The sequence below is a fragment of the Dermacentor andersoni genome, chromosome 2 (assembly GCF_023375885.2).
Source record: "Dermacentor andersoni chromosome 2, qqDerAnde1_hic_scaffold, whole genome shotgun sequence".
Classification (NCBI taxonomy): domain Eukaryota; kingdom Metazoa; phylum Arthropoda; class Arachnida; order Ixodida; family Ixodidae; genus Dermacentor; species Dermacentor andersoni.
The window spans coordinates 72,954,993-72,978,186 of NC_092815.1; the positions used below are offsets into that span (position 1 = coordinate 72,954,993).

Here is a 23,194-nt window from a genome sequence, read left to right on the forward strand (position 1 = left end):
GTACCAACTCGCCCAACTTTCTATCCTTTTGCATCAGCCACTTCCTGGCCAGTCCCCGGTCCTCGGTATGGGCCCCAAAGTGTGAAAATCATAATCATCATCAACCTGTGGCAATAATACGAAATGGTTGATGTTGGCATGATATCAAGTTTTTAAAACCTCTTCGCACTTCATACCATTCTACCACCCACTTCTTGGCCAACTTCCAAGGGAGTTCAGGGTATGCGTAATTGTTTAGAAATTTCCATCATCATCATGACCAACACGTAGACATACTTCTTGGTGGATCCTTTGTTGTGGGTATGTGTCATGGTATGCAAATAATAATTATCATCATCATCATCATCAATGTATGGCAATCATCTCAAAGAGCTAGTGGGTGTTGGCAGATATGTAGCACCTGCTCCTTGACCAATGCTTCATTGCAGGTATGTGCCATAGTGCGGAAATCACCATCATAATCAACACGCGGACACGCTTCTTGGCAAGTTCCCCCTTATGGATATGTCCCATAGTCTGGAAATTATAACCATGATGAACACACGCGGAGATCATCCGAAACAGTTAGTTGGCGCTGGCACAATATGTAACATTGGCTTCTTAGCCAACCCCCCATTGCAGGTATGTGCCATTGTATGGAAATCAACGTCATCAACATGCGGACAAGCTTCTTGGCCAGTCCACCATACATATGGGAATCATAATCATCACTACGCAGCAATCATCTTAAAGAGCTGGTTGATGTTGACACGAGAGAGTACAGGTAGTTGTGGCCTAATGGTTGAGCACCGGGCTGCTATGCTGGGGGCCGAGGTTTGAATCCCTGCCACTGGACACTTTTTTTTTTATTTAAGTGAATGTGAATCTACTCAGTGAGAACCTAACCAGCGACGAACTGACCCAGGCAAAACTATGAAGTGGTAGGCGAAGAAAGCTTCGCTTTAAGAAAGAGAGGGGGAAGGGGCGGGGGGGGATGAGAAGCTAGTGATGTAAATATGATGTGGTCCCTTGGCTTTGATATTGGAGAAGGCAGGGAAGAAATGTCTCTTGTGGATGCTAGTCGAGGCAAAAGCAGAGAGCTTTGGCAGTGAAACTTGCCTTCTGGCAGCTTGGTAATGCAATATTACAATTTTTAAATGCGTGATCATTTCTACACTTTCTCAGTAAGAAAACCGTCCCTCTGTTCGTCTGTACTGCAAGACGACCTTTGAGATAGCGCCTGTAGCAGCGAGCAAATTCACCTTTACGCTGCCTCTTGCTTCAATGCCAATGAAGCGGCGAGAACACAGTGCTCATGGAGCTCTCAGCACACGCCTCACTCTGCCACTTTTGCAGATCGCTTTCAAGGTACGGGCCCGTGCGTCTGTATTCAATGCTAAGTAAGTGGCGAGAACATAGCATGTGAAGCTATGAGCAGTCAGCACTCCTTGTTGGCATCACAGATTGCATTAAGGTGGGGCCCGCATGGTGGTGCCATACGAAACCACCGCCTCAGTATCTTTCATCATGGTTCATAATGGTTCAACGTGGATGAATAAGGTGCTAAAGAGTGATAAGGGCTTATAATGATGGAACGTCATCAGCACACCTGGCGCCGCCACGTGCAGTACTTTACTTGCTTCATCAATGCTCCTTGTGCTGCCATTGGCACCATTTTGTGTCGCCACTGCGTTGTTGTTAGTACTAGCCTGATCAAGTTTCATAACATTGATAATGACACGGGGCTGTATGGAAATGAGCAAGTGGCACAATGCTTACGCATAATTGGACAACTCCCAAAGGAGTCTTTGTGTGAATTTTTTCTATCGCTAATAATGAATGAATTTGAAAATTTTTTTCTGGTTAAACACTCCCTAAACAGCACCATAGAACTTCTAGTGTATAACCAAATTTTTAGTGGGGCCTGGAGAGGGGCTTTTTAAAGGCCAACTGCAAGGAAATCTCACTCTGGCTAAATTGGTAATAAATGAGTACTACTAAAACAATATTGGCAAAGCTGTAAAGCTGATAATTGTATAGTATTTTTATCAGTAGCCTTCTAAGCAGACGACACATGCATTTGATGGTTGGTGAGTACGACGTAAGTCCCAGCACGACACCTCTGAGATTTTCCTGTGCACCATGCTAAGCCACGTAGAATCTCGGTGATCATACGAAAGAGCTGCGCAATCTTAGTTGTGTGTTACTTCCAGTGAGTAGTAATGATGACATTTTTATTGCCAGTTTTGGCATGAAGAACTTCCACTTTTGTGCCCTTTTTGTGGCACGTTCACTCATATTTAAAACGTAAAATCTTGCATCAAGGCAGCTCTGTATCTACACTATCTGAAACTAGGCTTCTTATGAGGCTCAAAATTTTTCAGTTGACCTTTTATAGGAGTCCTGAACCACCCCTCGGGCCTGGTGAAAATAACATAGTCCATGGGTAGCATACGCTGCTGTGAACATTTCAGCCAGGTTTTGCTGTTATACGTGGTGCATGGAGCTTGCAAGAGGATCGTGAAATCGCCTTTCTCTCAAACGCTCTCTTTTCAACAGAAGGCCCTGTCCTCACTCTCTTCTAGACGCACTATTTTGTCATCAGATGCACTATTTCGTCATTCCCTTAGATGGCTGCTATTGGCCGACAGCTGAAATCAAGCTGCGATCGGTTGCATGGCGTAGATACCGCGGCTGCCGCGGGGTGCCGCCATGAGTCCACTGGCTAAGCGCACTGCAGCTCGCTGAAGACAACCGCATTTGACTTATGTTTAGCATGCACCAAAGGCGGAAGTCGTGGCATCTACTTGAACATCCAAAATGAAATTTGAACTGCGTGCCACAGTGACATTTAGAAGGCAAAGCTTTGTGTGCCTGCCCCACTGTGCCATAGCCTTCGCAGTGCAAGGCGTTGAAGAAGGAATGGGAGCACAGTGGAGGCTGTGTTTGATTGCCAATAACTCCACTACTTCGGTACACATTGAAGTACTTTTTGCAGCAAAGTACTTCTGAAATAGCCTATTCTCACTTCAACTGCCTTTTTCCACTTTCATAAAAAGTGTTTCAGGGCCCTTTTAAGATGTAGTCTAACATGCCACCTGCAGTTTCTTTGTGTTCACACTGACTTGAATCCTTTCCTATTTCAGAGAGTCTCGTCTAGCACTGAGCTGCCATTGTGCCCCAATCTCAAGGCCATCGGCCGTTGTGAAAGACAGTCAGGAGAGAATCGCTGTTCATACCGACATCAGATTCTGCCTGAGGCAGACCATTCACAAAGTTGGTCTCACCTGCCCTGTCAGGGCAATGTTCGGATTGCAATAATGAAAGTTACAAGTGCTTCACACTTTTATGCACAGATTCTGCAGCAGTGGGATGTACCATCTGCATCAACAAATGGTAAGGTATATTTCCAAGCACTTTGAGCTATTGTTAGGTGTGAAAAATTTCATTGACACATTTCAGTTTCGGAAGTTTATAAAAATGATTTCACCTGTAGAGATATGTTTGAGTTTCTGCACATACTGAGTGTGTGAGGTATTTGAGAACACATGACGGCTTCATGAATAGCAACAATATTTCAAAGAATAAAAATATTCATTCTAAAATTCTTACATTGTGTTTTTATTGTTGTTTTCTAGGTCTGTTCACTAAAATTATCTTTAAACTGAATTATTGGCTGAATTCGGCTTCAATAACGGCTGCAAGCTCAGATCAGATAGAATGTGTTGATGTTGGGCAGTTGTTCCCTAATAGCAGTCTTTGGTGAGTTTTGTTGGTCACCTTCTCAGTGAGGCCATCCATACAAAGCAGCATACAAGGTTTACTTTGGAAACTAGGATGCCATGTTGCCGATGACGTGGCTGCGGAAGTTCACAGGCGTAGCCACTCTTGGGTCATGCAGGCCTTCTAGGAGCCAGCAAATCCACTTGTATCGCCTGACAACATTGTGCACAGAAAGGTTGGCTGTTGAAGCTGCCACTTGATGCTGCTTCACAATGGTCATAATTGGCTTTTCAGGGTTCTCACTCACCATGGTCTCAACAAGTGCTTTTCACAATTTGTGTTGTGTTATACAAAGGTGCATTGATCATTCATTTTAAAGCAAAGCTTTCTAGCTGAACCCTTCCGGACTTTGCTGATCATGGTTGCTGCTGCTGCCTTGCCAAGTAGCTCACTCACAGGACAGCACTTATATAGTGAATCATGGCATAATATATATATATATATATATATATATATATATATATATATATATATATATATATATATATATATATATATATATATATATATATAGCTCCCTATCTGTATTACCTACAGATGTGCTGATGGCCAGCTCTGATCTCTACGAAATTATGCAGTGAAACAACAAACGGTATGTCAATATCCTTGGTGCAACAAATGTACAGCTTGGAATGCATAATTCCTGTATTAAAGCGATGCATTCTGTGTCTTCATTCTCAATGTTTGGCTCATCTGCTTGGTTGGCTTCTTGTCAAGCAATGCAACCAATAAAAGTTTAAATCATGATCACTACTTCTATTGCATTTGTTGGCACCTATAAAGCATATTATACTGCATATTATAAAGCATATTACGCATACTGTCGGCCCTCCAAGAAGAACCTCGACATAGAGGGCACATTACTCGACAGCAAGAGAGAGGCGGGCAGCCGACCCCTATTGATTTTAGGAGACTTCAATGCGCCTCACACAATATGGGGTTACAAATTTTGCTCCAAGAGAGGCAGGGTGCTGGCGAACCTCATGGATCAGCACACATTAGCCCTACTCAACGAACCAGACACTCCCACCCGCATGGGCACAAGTACGACCCGGGACACCAGTCCAGACCTTACCCTGCTGAGTGGAACCTTGGACGTGTCGTGGCAGAACACAGGCGCGAACCTGGGGTCGGACCACGATATCCTCAATATTACGATCAGGGGGCCCGCGTTCAAGGCCCGAATGGGAACAACAAAGATAACTGACTGGGACAAACTTCGAAAAAGGCAAGCAGCCGATGAAGATGAGGACACGAACAGCACCAAATCGTATGGGGAATGGGCTAAGGAACAACTCGAGCTCGTAGAAAAATACACCCAGAAAATTGCGACCACACTGCAGACACCCTGTGTGGACGCAAAGCTTGCCCACCTTTGGGAAGCACGACACAGCCTCACCAGACGCTGGAAGAAACAACGACACAACAAGAAACTTCGCAAACGCATCCATGATCTCAACAAGCAAGCAGCTGAATACGCGTCCAAGCTGTGCAGAGAGAACTGGCTGAGCGTGTGTGATGGACTGCAGGGCACCCTTTCTACCAGGAAGACGTGGTGCCTCCTTCGTCACCTGATCGATCCTCTCGGCAGCAAGAGTGCCACTAATCGAAGCCTCACGCGCACCCTCAACAACTATACTGGGGGTGCCGACAAACTCATCAACGACCTGAAGGCCAAGTACCTGAAAACGGAGAAGGGTGATATCGCACCTCCCGACTACGCAGGACCTACCAATGAAGCGTTAGACAAGCCATTCACTGACACCGAGTTGATATCGGCAATCTCCGAGAGCAACAGGGGCAGCGCGCCGGGACCCGATACCATTACCTACAAGTTACTTAACAACCTCGGGCACAAGGCCCGCAGACAGCTGCTCGAGTATATGAACCGGGTCTGGGAGTCTGGCAATCTTCCACACGAATGGAAAGAGGCAGAAGTCCGCTTCATACCCAAGCCTGGGAAGACACCTCACATCGACAACATGAGACCGATATCCCTCACGTCCTGCGTGGCGAAGGTCATGGAACGTATGGTTCTTAAGAGGTTGCAGCGACATCTTGATGCCACCGATCAGATGCCAGAGACAATGTATGGCTTTAGGCAGCACCTGGGCACCCAGGATGTTCTCGTACAACTCAACGAACTGGTAATTAAGCGAGCAACGAAGCAATCGCCACGAGCGATACTAGCGCTAGACCTCACAGGTGCCTTTGATAACGTCACACATGAAAGTATCCTCCGCAACCTGCGCAACACGGGTTGTGGAGTGAAAACTTACAACTACATCCGAGACTTTCTTCGTGACCGAACGGCAAGGATCAGAATAGGAGAGGAGACATCCCAACCGATCTCCCTGGGGGATCGAGGAACGCCGCAAGGTTCGGTCCTTTCCCCCCTCCTATTTAACATGGCTCTCCTGCCGTTGCCCAAGCTTCTCGAATCAATAGATGGTCTGGGCCACGCATTATATGCCGACGACATCACCCTCTGGACTGCGAGGGCAGGGTCGGATGGCTGGATGGAAAACACGCTCCAAAAAGCGGCTGACACGATCAACAGCTATGTGAAGACATGTGGCCTTTGCTGTTCGCCTCAAAAATCGGAGCTGACAATAGTCAGACCACGTGCATCAAGGACACAAGCAGAAAACATAGAAATCACTTTGGAAGGGAACCGGATCCTCCCGGTACCTCAACTCAGGATCCTGGGTCTCCTGATCCAGGCAGACGGCAAGGCAACAGCCATGATTAGAAAAATGAAGCTCACGTCAGACCAAATCTTGAACATGATCAGACGAGTGGCCAACAGGCAGAGGGGTCTGAAGGAATCGGACACCTTGCGCCTCGTTGAGGCCTTTGTTATCTCACGAATCGTCTACGCAGCGCCGTACCTGCAGCTCCTCAAGAAGGACGTCTTACAACTTGACGCAATAATCAGGAAAGCCACGAAGCAGGCCCTGGGTATTCCCATAAATTCATCCACGACAAAATTACTTCAAATGGGAGTCCACAACACAGTAGCCGAGCTCGTAGAAGCCCACCTATCCAATCAAAGGGTACGCCTTAGCCAGACCAAGGCGGGCAGAAGCGTCCTCCGCAAGCTAGGATGGCAAGAATCGCACTACACCCGCCACGACCAGTTACCCGAAAAGTTCAGTGAGAAGTTGGAATGCAAACCGCTACCACGCAACATGAACCCCACAAGGCATGTCGGACGACGCGACGCCCGGGCAAGAGCCATCTCCAGGACCCTGGAGGAAGACGACACTGTTTTATATACAGACGCCTCTCTATCGAAACGCTCCACGAGGGCAACAGTCGTGGTCACCGGGCTAGAAAAGCTGGTCACCTGCGCATCAATCTACACTCCGTCTTCGGAGGAAGCAGAAGAAGCAGCGATAGCTCTCGCACTCCTACAACCAAACGTCACCAAGATCGTCACGGACTCACAAGCTGCATACAAGAACTACAGATCTGGCTGGGTGTCCCTTGCGGCACTAAAAATTCTTGGTAAAGCTACGCCTCCTAAACAAGCGATCGAATTAGTTTGGGTCCCGGCTCACTCCTCAGTTGAGGGCAATGAATATGCTCATCAACAGGCCCGAGCGCTAAACTCCCGGGCCAACGAGGAGGAGGCAAGGGGATGGCAACCCATCACAAATTATAGAGATATAGTCAAATATTACAGGGACGGCAGGAAGACATTCCCGCACCCCCACCACTCCTTGACCAGAGCCGAACAAACAATATACAGGCAAATCCAGGCAGGATCCTTTCCCCACCCCTGCCTCCAGAACAAGATATACCCAGAGAGATATAAGAACACATGTCCTCACTGCAATGCATTAGGAACCCTTCAGCACGTCATAGGAGAGTGCAATTTTTCCATACACCACCCCCCACCTATACCCATAACTAACCCCCCTGCTATCCCCACCCTTTACGAGCGATGGGAGATCATGCTGTCCAGCCCCGCCCTGGAAGACCAGCTCAGACTGATCCACAGGGGCCAGGCGGCCCTGGAAGCATATGGAGCCCGCGAAGAGGGAGCCACCCCATCAGACGCTTAACGCGTTTCATTTCATAATAGACCAGTAAAGTTTCTCTCTCTCTCTCTCTCTTGTCCAAAACAAGTTTATATAACTATTTGTATTGCTTCAAATGGGACCCATAAAGCTTTTTGTTTGTCTCATACAGCATTGTACTACCCCAATACAGGACTGGCAAAAATCTTTATGGGACCAGTACTCTTTGCTATGGGACACGTACGTCCTGCCTATGGGACATGTAGCTTTTCCCATTGGATCTATATATTTCGTATTGTAGCAATAGAGATTTCTATTGGAACTTTCCCTAGGAACGACAGTGCTACACTGTGACCTACAGGGAGCAGAGAAACGTCTCAGTAAATACAAGACATGTCTGTGTGTTTTCGTCTATGCAACTGCCAGTGCTCAGCGTTGCGTGCCATACCATTGTAGATATGTGCGAGGTGACACGGTGCAGCTTTATAGTTTATGTATTCCAGTTTTTCTTTGTTTATTTAAATTATTATTTCCTAAACGCGAAGCTTAAGCATCCTCCAACATTTTGTTCCTAGTTGTTTTATTTTAATTGTATTGTTTAAGGTATATGGCTGCTCTATGTCTATTGTGCTTAGTATCTTTTTCTCTCGATCAAAATGATTGTAATTAGTTTTGAAAACATCTGCGCTTTGTCTTATCAAGACTTGTAAATTAAAAACTTGCTTCACGTTGTTCTGCATAGAAAAAAGGAATAAACTTTGTGCAATCAAATGAAAACTCTAAATGCTGTCTCTTATATCCTTGCAATTTTCAAATGTGGTGACAGAATGCCATGGGTGTGTAAGTACAGCACTAAATTTATAATCCCGCAGAACGAGGCACAGATATTGGCCTTTTATGTAGTGTTCTTCGTGCCTGCTTGTCTGTGCCTGCCCGTCTGTGCCTGCCCGTCTCCACCTTCGCTGTAGTATTTCTTGCACAACAACACCAGCTCAACAGGCACCAACAAGGACAAACTCACTTTTAACATGTGGTATAATATGCTTGCTTAAAAAGTTAATTAGTGTACCTCTGTTAATTCGCAGCTTCCAGTCACCATTTATTAAAAGTGTTCAGCCTTAATTTAAAAAAAAATATGTGTTGCTCTGCTATCGCAAACACCAGAGACTAGTAGAGCTGGGGGAAGGCGAGTAAAGTAGTGCCAAACCGCACACTTAGTCTAACTTTTGCTGGGCTTCCCTCAGCTCTGCTGGCGTCTAATGTTTGCGATAGCAGAGCCACGGTTAATTCTTTTTTTTTGCACTGCGAGAAAGAGGACCGCTGAAGCATCACTATGCTGCGCAATGCAATTTTTATACTCCGCTTTCACTCTCTCTCAGCTCTCTCTGCCCCAACTCAGCTAAGCTACGAACGTCAAGAGAAACCCAGCGAGGTTCTAACACCTCCACTGTAAAAGCGTGGTAGAAAGAGCGCTAGCCCCTTGAACCTCCCCCTCTCCCCCCCTGTACTTTTTGCTGAAAACACACACACACACACACACACAACCAATAACTCAGCGGGGTGTAACACCCCCCCTCACTAAAAAAAAATCGAAATTTTTATAAACCCCTGTACACAAGGTTTGCATAGATTACTAGTTGTTGTAGTGCTGCGAGTTTTACTGCAACAACAGTAAAGGGCTCAAAAAAGAGTTTGCTGTGCCTGTCCACTCTCACGCACCATTATGTCATGATGCCATGCATCATCTGTTTAATGTAGAATATACACCACATACAACATTTTAGTGTGACAGCACTCAAGTTGGCAGCTATCAACAATGGCAAGGGCTTTGGTATTATTGTTTTCGCCATGCTGCTGCTATTAGTAAGGCGTTGTTGTTTGTGTGCCATGTTTGTTGCCATGCCATCGCAATCATCATACTATTGCTGTTGTCATGCAGCCATTATTGCTCTGTTGCCATTGTAATACTGAGTTCAGGAAGTTGCACAAGGTTGAAGATGTTTTGCACTAAGTTAGGAATATTGAGGATGATAAGTGCTGTGACAGTAAATGAGTTTAGGACCACAGGAGTTTGTTAAGTCAACTGCTGTTGTGGTGACCACTGATTTCAATTTTTCTTTAGCTACTGTGTAAATCAAGATGGCTCTTTGAAATTAATAAGCATTTTAAACAGATGTGCCTATTGATTACTTTCTTTAGAGAATGAGCCAGAAGTGAAAGAAAATTGGGAACTCCAGGAAGTTATGTCCCTCTTAAGGGAACACTCTCAGCCGGAAAAACGTGTGCCTCTGGACGAAAAGGCCATGCCTACAGTTGGCCAAGTTTATGGTCTGGAAGCTGGCGCTGACCAATTTGAGAGAGTCCGGGTGAGCATGCATCTCTTTGTATTGCGGTTTCCTTATTGTGAAACTTACAACAGGCTTACGGACACTTGTGCAGTGGTGCATGTATCCTTTTCAGAGTGTTGAAGCAAAATTTTTTTCTTTCCGGTTCACTGAAACCGGTTCAGTTCCAGTTCAACTCTGGAGTGAAAAGTTAATGGTTCAAGCTGGTACAAGTTCATTTGCATAATCAAACAATAATTACAGGAAAACAGCAGAAATTTATTTTGTACAAGAACTCAATGCTACTGCTAAACTGCACTGAAGGATTACTCCTGTTTGTTCTTCAGGCTCCACATAATTACAAAAGAATTATGCAGATTCAACACAAATGCTTGAATGAAAATGTATTGAGGAAACACAAAGGGGTCCTTCAGCCTGCTACTCTGCTCAGGGGGAAAGGGAAGAGGAAGAAAATGGGGGACTGATGAGTAATCATGAGAGCAGGCAGCAGGAAGCGATTATATACATATTTGAGCTTGAAGGGCCGGTTTATAGTTTTGAATCTAGGCCTGTGTTAAGTAAACATTCTAAGAAAGCCTTGATGGCTCGCTTCATGGATGTGTCTGGTCAATGGCCCGGCCAGTAACACTTCACTGAACGGCCTGTTGTTCGCTGGAGCTAAAGGGGTGATCAGTGCCTGCCATTCACAGCCGTAGTAAGGACAAGCAACAAGCATATGCGCTCCGCTGTCTCAGGTACTTTGCAATTGTCACAGTCTGGCAAGTCTATGCATCGAATGCAATGGAAATGTTGCTTTAATGCAACACCTATAGTCTGCTGTCTGATGCAGTATGCTGAAAACCGTACTAATGGCGCTGCTAAAAAAAAGCACTGTTAAAAGCACAGGAAGATAGTACATATTTACAAAGGAGGTAGCAGAGTAGAGCCACAAAAGCAGGCAATGCATGAATGAAAAGCTCAGGAAACGGTGGCCAACCTGAACTGAAAACAGTTATTTTTTTTCTTAAGGTTTCGCTCCTGAGCAAAAAAAAAATCGTAATACTCCGGTTCAAGTCGAGTTCCAGCAGAAATACTGTTTTCTTCCAGTTTTTGGTTTGTGGTTGAGTTCTGGTTCGATATCCTGACCTGTTATATTTTTGGGATACTGTGCTTCACTGGTGCTCCTAGTACACTATAATGGAAAGAAATAGTGTGAGCAAACTTTATTTTTTATTTTTCTGTGCTCATATGAAGACAAGACTTCTTTCATTTTCACTATAATCTCTACTTGAGGAATTCAACAGGAAGCACATTTATAAGAAAAAATTGGCAGTGGCTTAGCTAGGCTATGTCAGGATATACGTAGCGAAAGCTAAGGCATAGCATGGTTAGCCTTGGTTATTCTTGATTGCAAGTCCAGGTTAGTCTGGTTGTTTAGCTATGTTGCGCCGTTCAGCCAGTCGTTCAGCGCGCTGTTCTTCTGTTTCCTGGGCGATTCGTTTCCTCTTCATCTCGTTCCGATGTCGATTCCAGGCCTCCTCCTGCTTATCAGAATTGTCGCTGTCCATAATGTCGCCTCAACTGTGGTTGCGACGCACGCGAGCTTTCCTTTTCCATCCTCCGACATGTTATCAGGCATGCAACGCAGCTGGCGAAGCGAGCGGAGGCGAACGCAACGGTGAGGAACGCGGTGTGATGGGAAATGCGGTGTGACGAGGAACGCAGTGTGACGTCATGTGCCTCCTCAGAGCACGGCCACGGCGAAATCGCAAGTTCGCAGCCAGTGAAGCTTTCACTTTAAAAGACTAATTTTTGGTTCGCAAGGTAATGCACACAAACACAACGAGGAATGTTTTGAACAAGTATTAAAAAGTAAGCTCTGGCATTTTTTTACACTTACCACGTATTGGTTGCAGTGGATTTATTTATTGATTTAAAAAAATACTGCTTGTTACTGGCATTCGCTTGGATGAAAAAAAACCTAGCGGATAAAAGTTTACATTGACTAAAGTTGTTATAGTGACACCATTTATGTGCTTTGGTCGACTTCCTTTGTGTGCGGTGTTCTTAGGTGACCTCAGTGTCAGTGAGCACCACAGCACCAGCCAGTGTGACTGTGATGCACCTCGACTGTGGAGGCCAGTCAACTGTGTCTGCAACTCGACTGTTTCATCTTCCACCAAGACTCGCCATGATACGGCCTTTAGCAGTGGAAGTGTATTGCTGCAATGTCCAGCCTCCAGACAATGATCTTAGCTGGACTTTTCAGGCTGACTTCAAGGTGCATAGTCTTTTCTTCAGGAAGGAGCTTGTTGGCAAGGTGAAACGCAGCTTTTTTTATTTTGCCTCTCTTGGACCAATTTGTTTTTGTTTTCTTTCCTGTCATTGTAGTTTGGCATTGCATGGCTCCCAGTTGGCTACATTATGCTTCATTGCAAACAAATGTCTGTAATTGCTCCGTGTTGCTAGAACACTGAACAAGTGTGCACTTGCCTTAGGATTAATGTGTGTCATGTGCAAATTGAAAGTGTGTGTGTGTGTGTGGTGTGGTGTGGCGGACAGACACCCAGTGGCTCTAGAAAAGACTAAGAAAGGTGGGATTCCGTGCAAGCTTGCTGGGCGCTGCACTTCAACCAGCAGTCAATTGTGTAATTACAGGGCTTCAAAAAAAGCCAAAAAGACAAAGAAAAGAAAGGCTCCTGGGGACATATTTTCGTATGGTAACTTTTGGCGATATCACTTTCAGTGCACTCTTACTGGCTGGTCGAGCACTGCTTCATGCGAAAGGGATATAGTATGGCTAAAAGTGATCATAAGAGAATATGACCTTTGGAAGATTAAGCGAAAGAGTGTGGGAAAAGATGGATGCAGGTGTGCCAGGTGGAGAAGTGAGGCTGTTGGGCTGTGGGCCCAAGCTTAAGACTTAAGTGAGATCCAAGTGACCACCTAACAGCCTGTATGAGGTCATTTGGCCTCCTCCCTACCTTCCAGACCACAGGCTGGAAGGTAGAAAGGAAGTTCTCGTGTAAAGCTGGTCTAAACAGATCTTTAGTTCTGGAAGTTCCAAGATGTCTAAATGGCTGTTATTAAGATAGAAGTGACATATGTCTGAGAAAAATGCCATAATTTTTTTTAAAAGAGGAAGTTTAGATACATTAAGGACCTACACATTTTGCTATGAGGCAAAGAAAAGTGTCTCTGAGGCTGCACTATTAGGTCACATTTCATAAAGATTTTCATTTGGATTTACTAAATTTGGTATAGAGCATTCCCTGGTGTTTCATCAAACCACATTCCATGGCTGTCGCATTGTTTTGTGTTGTGTGCATTGTGTATTTTTAATGTCACAAATGTTTAACTGGTGCATCAGCTTAATTTCAATTGTTTTACACCTGGTTTACATGCTATGAATCTATCTGCTATGTTCTTTTATGCTTCTGGTCAAAGACAAACTATGCATTTTGACTGACCTCGAGCAGGCAGGTGCATTAGTCTTAGTTCCTGTGGTATCCAGATAGTATAAGTGTGGAGCATTTGCTTTGAGTTCACGGCAGCTTTTGAATAACCTAAGTTGTGATTCCACTCACTGCTATATGTATTATGATGAAGATGCACTGAAATTTTATGGTGAAAAGCCAAGTGTAGGCAACGTGACTTACAATGTATGGTATGCAGTGTCAAGTGTTACTAATAATGTTGGAATAGAACTATTGGTACCCTCTTTTAACTCCTCTTTAGAGTGACGTGCTCAAAAGACTTTGGCTGACATATGAATGGCTCAATGTGAGCGACCTTGTAAATGAATGGGCTTTTCAGATAAGCCAGAAGTCATGAATGGTCTAGTACCTTGTGTCTTTACATAGTGCTACAGTGACCACAAATACAATGTTTGCTACTGCGACAGGTAAGCTGAGATTTTGAAACATGGGCAGGTCCGTGATAAAATCATAAATTTATAATTCTGTCTTATGGTGATATTTTATATATATGCCGTTAGGATAACGAACAATGCATTTTTTTCAGTGATGTAAAGGGACACACTGAACAATTTGCCAGTGATGGCAACGTAAAAAGTGACAAAGCTTGCAAGCTTCACACATTTCTTTTCTTCAGATTGTGCTGCGCCTGGGCAATACTCTGTGGCTTGAACCACTTGTCTTGCGGGAAAAACTGCGACTTGTCGATGCTCTGGTGGCCCTACAAAATGTGAGAAGTACCCTCATTAAGGAGGGCTTTGCTTGTGCTAACCCCACACATATGGACTCCCTGCGCAAGATGGCTGCTGATGCTGGAGTGACAGTGCCTCCACTTCTTGCAGGTAAGTACTAGTACCTGTTCATCGGGTGAAGGTGGAGAGCAGAGTCTACTTTCTGCTTTAATGAGAGCTCAAGACAGCCTAAAATCATCAATTCTACCTTCATGTCTCTACCGCTATGGAAGCATATAAGTCGAGCCTTGTTATAATAAAGTTGCATCCACCACAGAAATATCTTCATTGTTTGACGTAATTGTTCTGTGGAAACCCACGCGGTAGAGAGAAGTAATTAATAAAGGGAAAATGAGACAACCGCCCAAACATAGCTAAGTGCTACAAAGGAAACCCATACGGGTTCCTCGAAAGAAAAGCTTTGCAGTTTAAAAAAATTTGTCCTGGTCCCGGACCAGGACGAACTTTTCTTTAACTGCGAAGCTTTTTTTTTTCGAGGAACCTGTATGGCTTTACTTTGTAGCACTTAGCTATGTTTGGCTGAATGTCTCATTTTCTCTTTATTAAATATCTTCATTGTATTCAATACTTGTTATGAGAATATATTTTTACCTTGGCTCTTGCCCTATTGAAATGGGTGGTGCTGCCCACACACATGGCATCACTGAACGCACAGATATGGCTCTTTGAGCATTTCAGAGTGCTCATTTGTGCATATCGTTGCCTTGGTTTGCGAATGCCATAAGGTGTTGGTTTTGTGATGTCTAACTACAACTTTGATGCTAAAAATTTTATGTAGCAGAACAAAGTGCGCTTTTGAAAAAGAAAGTTTGTCATCCACCGACATTAGCTGAACCTACAAGGTTAGCTCAGATGGCAGAGCAGCCGCCCAAGAAAGGTGTTGGTCCCGGGTTTGATTACTTAACTAGGGAAAATTTTTTTCAATTGCAAGCCTTTCTTTCTGAGAAACCCAAATGCTTTTGTAGCTTTAGCTGCTGTCAGGTGGCTGACAAATTTTTGCTTTCATGATCTTTCCCCCGCATCGTTGGCTTCTGCAGGAACGTATAGTGTAACAGAATGGATGACTGTGCTAGTTGGTTCACTCGCATCTTGAAACTGTAGACGCACACAAAGACGAGTACAAAGAGAGAAGACAGGACAAGATGCTTACTCTCAACTAAAAAAATTTGTTAAAAGGAAACAAATATGTACGCACAAAACGAAGTAGGGGGCTGTGCATGCATGTCGAGGATCAAAGCTTTTAAAGGCAACATTAAAATTAAAGAACGTCTAACTATCAAAAAACTTAAATTCCTTATCATGTAACAAGACCGAAGGATGGCTGACGCAGTTATCTCCTCTTTTCTTTATGTGGTAGGCCTCTGCCATTTCATGAGTTAGCTGGTTGTTGCTCATGTAGATAATATTTTTGTGTGTGAAACTGTACTTGTTCAGTATCAGTGTTATTTCACATGCTATTTTTTCCTTCACATTTTTCAGAGACAGAAGATCAAAGCAATATCAGCAATGTCATGGACACCACTGTAAACAAACCATGCACTACATACCTTGACACAAGGGATTATAACCATGTTTTCCTGTGGAAAGCCACCTCTCCTTCTCATTTCTATGTACAACCATGCAGGTTCAATAAATGGTGTGTAATAGAAGCAAAACCTTACCTTATGTTTTAGCCAAACTTAGTGCAAGAAATGATTCTAAAGTGCTGAACTGAAAGTCGAATGAAGCATACCATCCAATTATAGTAAGGTAGAAAGTGGGACTATTTTTAATAGATGCATACTTGAGACCAGTGCGGAAAACAAAGTCAACACTAAGAGAGGGACACAGTGCTCGTGCTGTGTTTTTCCTTTTTCACTTACATAATTTTTCGCACTGATTTTAAGTATGTATCCACCTACATTTATTGTGGATGCTTACTTTTTGAATGTATCTACATGTTGTGTCAACTGTAATTGTCAGTAAATTTTTTTATTTTTCGATTTGTACAGTAGGACCTTGTTGGTACATTCCCATTACTTATGTTTTTCCAGCACCAACTTTTGCAATTGAAAACACAAAAAATGACCCCTAGAGTTACACTCAATTTTAACCGGTTCATACGTGCCCGGAAAACATGATTTTTTGGCACGAACACTCAGGATGTCGCCAAACTGTGATTTTATGTTTTACGGCTGCTAGATCCCATGAAAATAAGAAAATGTGCAAGGCACGCGCGATCGAAAACAGTATATCGCTGCCTGCCGCGGCAGCTTCACTGCAATACTCGCCCACCCATCTCGCGTTAAAATGCCGGCGCGCAATCAGTTTCTCACTTTGATACCAGGAAATGTTTTCCGGGGTCGTCGCATGTGGCATTCACAGCTATCACTGCCTATCCTTTCATGATAAGCATCTTTGCCTGTTTCACGGCACATGGTGCCATTGGAAGTGCAGCGTATGCTTTTAATTGGCAATAACCGGAATGCGCTGATGTTCTCTGCTGCAGGCTATGATCGTATACATTTTTTGGCCGCTAGATCCTATGTAAACAAGAAAAAGCGCGAGGCACACGATCGAAAATAGTATATAGCCGCCCGTCTCATGTAAAAACAACGGTGCGCAGTTTCTTATTCTGGTAGCAGCAAATCTCCACTCCACTCCTCACACGCTGAATTCACAGCTACCACCGCCAAACCTATTGCGATAAGCATCTTCACCTATACGTTTTACAGCGCGTGGTGTGTAGTGCCATTGGTAGCATACTGTATGCTTTTAATAGGCGGTAATCCAAACTCGGCGTTCTTCTCTCCTGGAGGCGGCACGGTGTGGGCATCATGTTTCGCTTTGATGGCATCCAGTGTCGCCTACCGGCTCAACTTCGTTTTGGTTTCCCGTCACCCTCTTTATACACCACGCAATAGGAAACCAACAAAACATGTCTCAGGCCGCTAGAGCACCACCAGGGGGGGTATTCTGTAAGTGTCCACCTAGTGGACATGTCCATTCATCTGCTAATGAAGTGCTGATTGGCTGGGGGCACCTGTCTCCTTCTAACGCATACCCCAGCCCGGCCAATCAGAACTTCAGCAGCAGACTAAATGGACTTGTCCACTACGTGGACACTTACAGAATACCACCCCAGCTCGATGCACGTCGGTGTCTCGTGCCGCAACGGCCCGCGCAACGCTTTGCATTGCATAGATGTCAACAGTAGTTGAGTCCATCAGATTTTTTAGTTCCTTCGGATTGTACGTTTTCGTGGTTAATACATTTTTTCTTGTGGTTTGTTTCAAAATGTATGAACGAGGTTCTACTGTATCTATCTCACATTGACATTTGTTGACAATACAGTAGTAAAAAAAAAAAGTTCACTGACGATTACGGCACTCCATGTCAGATTTGAGCGCATTTCCATATACGTTTTCATTTTGCGATATATTGGCTGGTGCGGAAAATCTGTCTCGTGTAGCACGTTGCAAATGGCGCGAATTGTGGCGCGGCTGCCTCGCTAATCTGGAGATCATCAGAGGCAGTGCGAGGGTGACGCGTGGGTGCGATTCGCAGCAGTCGCTGCTGACTGACCTCCCAGACAACATGTGCTACCCTGGTGCCATCTCATAGCCATTGTTGCTGCACTGCGCTTTTCTCTCACGCTTTTGCTATGCCCTCCTCCTTTGCTTTCCTCCTCGTGTATTTTGCATTTGAATTTGCAGTGTCTTTTGCAATGTTGTATTTGGGTCCTGGGAGCTAAACTACTTAGAACATTACTGCTGCATTATGCCAGACTGCTAGCCTAAGGTAATAGTCTCTTGAACATGTACTGCAAATGTTATGTTATCCACACCACATAGCCCACCCACCGTGCACACAAATTACAAATTGCCGAGAATAAGAAGCCAACAAACACTGACACCAAGTACAACATAGGGGAAATTACTTGTGCTTAATAAATTAAATAAAGAAATGATAAATTAATGGAAATGAAAGCGGATGAAAAAACAACTTGCTGCAGGTGGGGAACGACCCCACAATCTTCGCATGCAGAATGCTTGTTGGCTTCTTATGATATGACTAATAAAAATAACGCTCCTCGGTTAACCCCCTTTCTTCTCATTTATACGCCGAGAATGTATCATAAGGAAACTGTTAACATCAAACCAGTATGCCAAAACTGGTTTTGGTCACAAGAACAATCTTGAATCTATTGTAATAGTTTGGCCTTTGCCAAAGCACTATGCAAGATGCCATTTTTGTTATTAGCACAGCACACATTGCATGCACTACAGTGTGCCATTGTATCAGATATGAACACTATTACTATTTGAAGAAAAGGCAAGGAGGTCCATGCTTTCAGTGTTCCCATTTCAGTTGTGCATTTCCATATTTTTTTCATTTACTTAATATGTTACATGTAAGAAAACATTGATTCAACATGTATTATAGGAGAACCAAGACTTTTAGAAGACTTAATTCAATGAATGCTTTATTTATGCAGCCATGGGCACATTTTAGGCAGGCCCAACAATATTCGAGTCTCCGAGACAGACCAAACTTTCCATATCCTGACATCCACATAGTGTCACAGTACTGTTTAATAAACTCATATACAGTGGTGCCAGGTTAACTTCTGAGAGGGAAACTGTGTTTGCACCTAGTACAAGGACATCAATACCTTTTTTGTTTCGTTGCAGTCTCGACGATCTTGAAAAGAACATTGAGAATGCTGTTCAACGACAAAAACTTAAAAAGCTAAAATCTGTGCATGTCGGAGCACTTTGCATTGCTCATTGCAGCAACAGGTAAGTGTCCACACTGACACTGACTTAAAGATTCCTTACATTTCCTGCTTTATTTCATAAGAGGGATTCTCCGTACATTATCATCAGCATCAGCCTATTTTTGTTTACTGCATGATGAAGGCCTCTCCCTGCAACCTCCAATTCTACAAAAGCCAAATAGAGAGGCTGATTGTATTCTGCGGATTTCTCGATTACCTGATTAATGACATGGATGTGATCCATTGTAGAGTATACCTTTCTGAAACCAACCTGTACCCTTGGTTGACTAAAGTCCAGTGTTGCCCTTATTCTATTGGAAATTATCTTGGTGAATATTTTATATAATACTTGGGAGTAAGCTAATGGGCCTATAATTTTTCAATTTTTTTAACGTCTCCTTTTTTGTGGATTAGTATATTGTTGGCATTCTTCCAGTTCTCTGGGACCCTTGAAGTGGATAGACAGTTCGTATAAAGGGCCACCAGTTTTTCAAGCATTATATCTCCTCCATCTTTGATTAAATCAACTGTTATTCCATCTTCTCCTGCCATTTTTTTCCGTTTCATGTCTTGCAAGGCCCTTCTAACTTCATTGCTATTTATAGAAGGAGTCTCTGTAATCTGTTCATTACTACTTCAAATGGAGAGATTGTGGCTGCTCTGAGTACTGTACAGGTCAGTATAAAATTATTCCGCTGCTTTTACTATATCTTCGAGTTGCTGATGATATTACCCTGCTTATCTTTCTGTGCATACATCTTGGTTTGTCCTATGCCCAGTTTCCTTCTCACTGATTTCATGGTACATCCATTTTTTACTACTTCCTCACTCTTCCTCACATTATAATTTCAAATATCCCTTATTTTCTCCTTGTTGATCAGTTTTCTGTTTCACAAATTATATCTAATCTCTTGAGTTGAACACTTTCATTCTTTGTCGTTTCTTAGGTCCTTCGTTACTCGGGAGAGCTTACTTACTGGTTACCTTGGTGCCTTACCTTCCACTTCACAATTGTTGCTTCTGAAGCCAGCCTAGTTGTGGTTTCATTCATTACTTCTATGTCATCTTCATCTCTATGTTCTAAGGCTACATATTTGTTTTCAAGTACCAGTCTGAATTGGTCTGCTTTTACCCTTACTGCATCCAGGTTGGCCTGTTTCTTCCTGATCAATTTTACTCTTTCTCTCTTCAAATTGAGGTGAATCCTAGACCTCACTAACCTATGATCACTGCATTTTGCCCTACCTCATCATCATGATATTATAAATCTCATAAACATCTAAACGTTTTATATAAAATGTATCTTCATGGTTGCATTATATACATGCAGATATCGTATATATAAAAATAGGTTGAAATAGATCCAAATCAACTTCATAGCATGTTCAAACGCTATAGATGTGACCATTATTGACAGTTTCACTATGCTGCTTTTGTTATACAAGATTTTTTTTTTTTTTTTCAGCTGGTATCGTGGTGAAGTGCAAAAAATCCTCAGTGACGAAGAAGTTGTAGTCTTTTTTCATGACTATGGAGACTCTGAAACTTGTAGTCTAAATGAGCTCCTAGAGCCACTTTCATGGATGATGCTGCTGCCCTATCAGGCCCTTTTGTGCAGCTTGGCTGGAATTGGCCCCACCTCTCAGGAGTGGAGTCCAAAGGCCCAGTGTGTTCTTGAAGACTTCGGTTACGACAACAACAATTTCAACCGTGTTTTGTGTCTCAGAGTAAGTAACTTGCGTAACTATGATGCCAAGTCCACCTGCAGTCTGTGACAAAATGTCTAGATTTGCCAAAGATGCATCAAGGCTCTGATGTTCTGGAAGCCAAGAAAATCACTTTTAAAGCAACCAGTGTATGTTGTGAGCTTTCTTGCTTGTCGCCATACCAACTGAGCTTGGTTATTCGTGCGTTAAGTGCCCGAGCACAGCAAATCCACTATTGCTGAACAACTGGGACACCTTCACTTTATGCTAGTGGCATCTCAAAAGAAACTGTGAAGTTCAAAGGGACAAGGACCAGGCAAAATTTTTTGAGAGGAGCCTCTTCTGCATTCTTGACATGTCACTGACTACAGAGCTAACAACACCATAAAAACAACACAAAAAGAAATTAAATTGTGTTCTTTTTTTGTGTGTGTGTGCTGTAAACCACAATATGATTATGAGGCATGCCGTAGTGGGGAACTCGGAATTAATGTGGCCATCTGAAGTTTTTTAATGAGCACATAAATTATATATGTACACCAGCATTTTTACATTCTGCGCCGTCAAAATGCGGCCATGCAGACAGGAGTGAACCTGCGACCTCAAGTTCTGCAGCGCAGTGCCATAGCCACTAAGCTGTAGGGGTGGGTAATAAAAAAAATTGCTTAATATGTTCAGGTATGTGAATGAGAAACCTCATACATATGGAATAAATATTTTTCTTATATCATTGACCAGGGGTGGGCCTACAGGGGGACGAAAGAGGGGAGCAACCCTTCGAGATTTCCTCCTGCGTTCCCTTATTGCCCCCCTCCTACCACCATAGAGTGCCCAGTGATAAAATGCCTTTTTGCGCCCCCTAAGAAAATGAAAAATCATGCTCTGTCCCCCTCCCTAACAAAAAGATTCCGGCGCCGCCCCTGTAATTGACTAATAGGATCTGTTCTATGTAGCCAAACCTTGTTATAACGAAACTGGTATAACAAAATAATGGATATAACAAAGTAAGTGAAATTCCCCTTGAAATCTCCGTAGAGATCTGTGTATTTAAAGCCTTGTTTTAATGAAGTAAAATTGTCCTGCCAGTAAATATAACAAACTAGATTTGTCGCCCTTACAAGCCTGATATCTCGCTTTCTGCGGAGCACGGCACACGTTTGATGCAGAAGTTAAAAACTCCAGCAAGTCCTTGTTGAATACACCGTCAAGCAGGACGTCTTTCTCATCACTGCACGTAGCGGCGTGTAAGCAGCGGCCATCGCCATAACACTTCTCTCTCTTATACTGCAGTGTTGCACAGGCTGGTACAGTTAGTTGTGACCTCGGAGGTTGTTGAGCTAGGCCACACCAAGCTGTACCCAACCTATGGGTGTAGCTAGGTGTGGACAGTGAGTTACTGCTTGTGCGTAGCAATGTGCACCTACTTCTCTCTCACACTGCGGCACGTTGTGCAGATAGCATCGGCACTGGTGGAATTTTGGAGGCAATGAGGCGGTAAAGCTAAGCAAATGTGGCGAGGTTTGTTGGCTTCCTAATTTACACAGCAGAGTGACTTGACAGTGGGTGATCAGCCTGCATAAATTGTGTAGTCGGTGCGCCATGTTGTGCGCCATGTGCTGCTCGACCACAATGGACTTTGTGTCGCAGTGTATGAGCCATTTCCTTCAATAGCATCATCACTTCACTGATATCACAATGCTATAGCGGAGCGAAGTGGAAAGTGGAAGCGAAAGACCATCACATTGAAATAAAAGGCAGCTATCGTAAAAGCAGTTGTGTCACATGCTAAGAAGTCATGTGTTGTGCATACCAAAGTATCTTTTGTTGTTTTATTAAAATTAGAACCAAGTAGTGATTCCGTGGGCTGCAATGCTGTCTTCTGTGCAATTTCTGCACCATAAGGCACAAGTAAAAGGCAATAATGAATATAGTAACAAAGTAGCTTCGGCTTCCCGTTCAATTTTGTTAAAATGAGGTTTTACTAAGGTTAATAAGTTTCCTTCACTGTTTCACATCCTCCTTCAAGCAGCTTCCTCTCTGAGGGGGCCCTTTGTAGCATATAAATCATGCAGTTTTTTTACAGTTTAGTATAACAACTTCAAAAGCGACTCTTTTATTACCTGCAAATGGAATAGCATATCTGGACTCCATTGCACAGCGAAACTCTGCAAAGATGTTATCTGTAGACAGAAATCGTTCCCGAGCACATTGAATAGATGAAGAGACATGTTCTTGGAAGTGAGTACAGTGGGCATCTCGTGCAACTTACATGCCACATATAACCAGCAGATTGAGTTATGAAGGGCTGTTTTTTTGCATAAGTACATAATTACGTAAACTCAAAATGCCATATATTTAAAGGCAAAATGAGGCAGGAGGATTTCTTTTTT

At 43.6% G+C, this 23,194-nt stretch overlaps 1 protein-coding gene across 5 annotated transcripts in view; it reads left to right on the forward strand.

Annotated features, from left to right (window-relative positions):
• Positions 1-23,194, forward strand: part of LOC126542005 (putative ATP-dependent RNA helicase TDRD12) — a 93,454-nt gene that overhangs the window by 53,730 nt on the left and 16,530 nt on the right. For 4 of the 5 annotated variants that reach the window (XM_055076985.2, XM_055076982.2, XM_072286428.1 and 1 more), the window contains 7 exons: positions 3,126-3,375; positions 9,987-10,153; positions 12,183-12,431; positions 14,225-14,429; positions 15,819-15,975; positions 19,013-19,120; positions 20,564-20,825. In XM_055076985.2, the coding sequence (XP_054932960.1) occupies positions 3,126-3,375; positions 9,987-10,153; positions 12,183-12,431; positions 14,225-14,429; positions 15,819-15,975; positions 19,013-19,120; positions 20,564-20,825 (1,398 nt within the window). The remainder of the gene's footprint in view (positions 1-3,125; positions 3,376-9,986; positions 10,154-12,182; positions 12,432-14,224; positions 14,430-15,818; positions 15,976-19,012; positions 19,121-20,563; positions 20,826-23,194) is intronic. The other variant, XM_055076984.2, reaches the window with a different exon arrangement.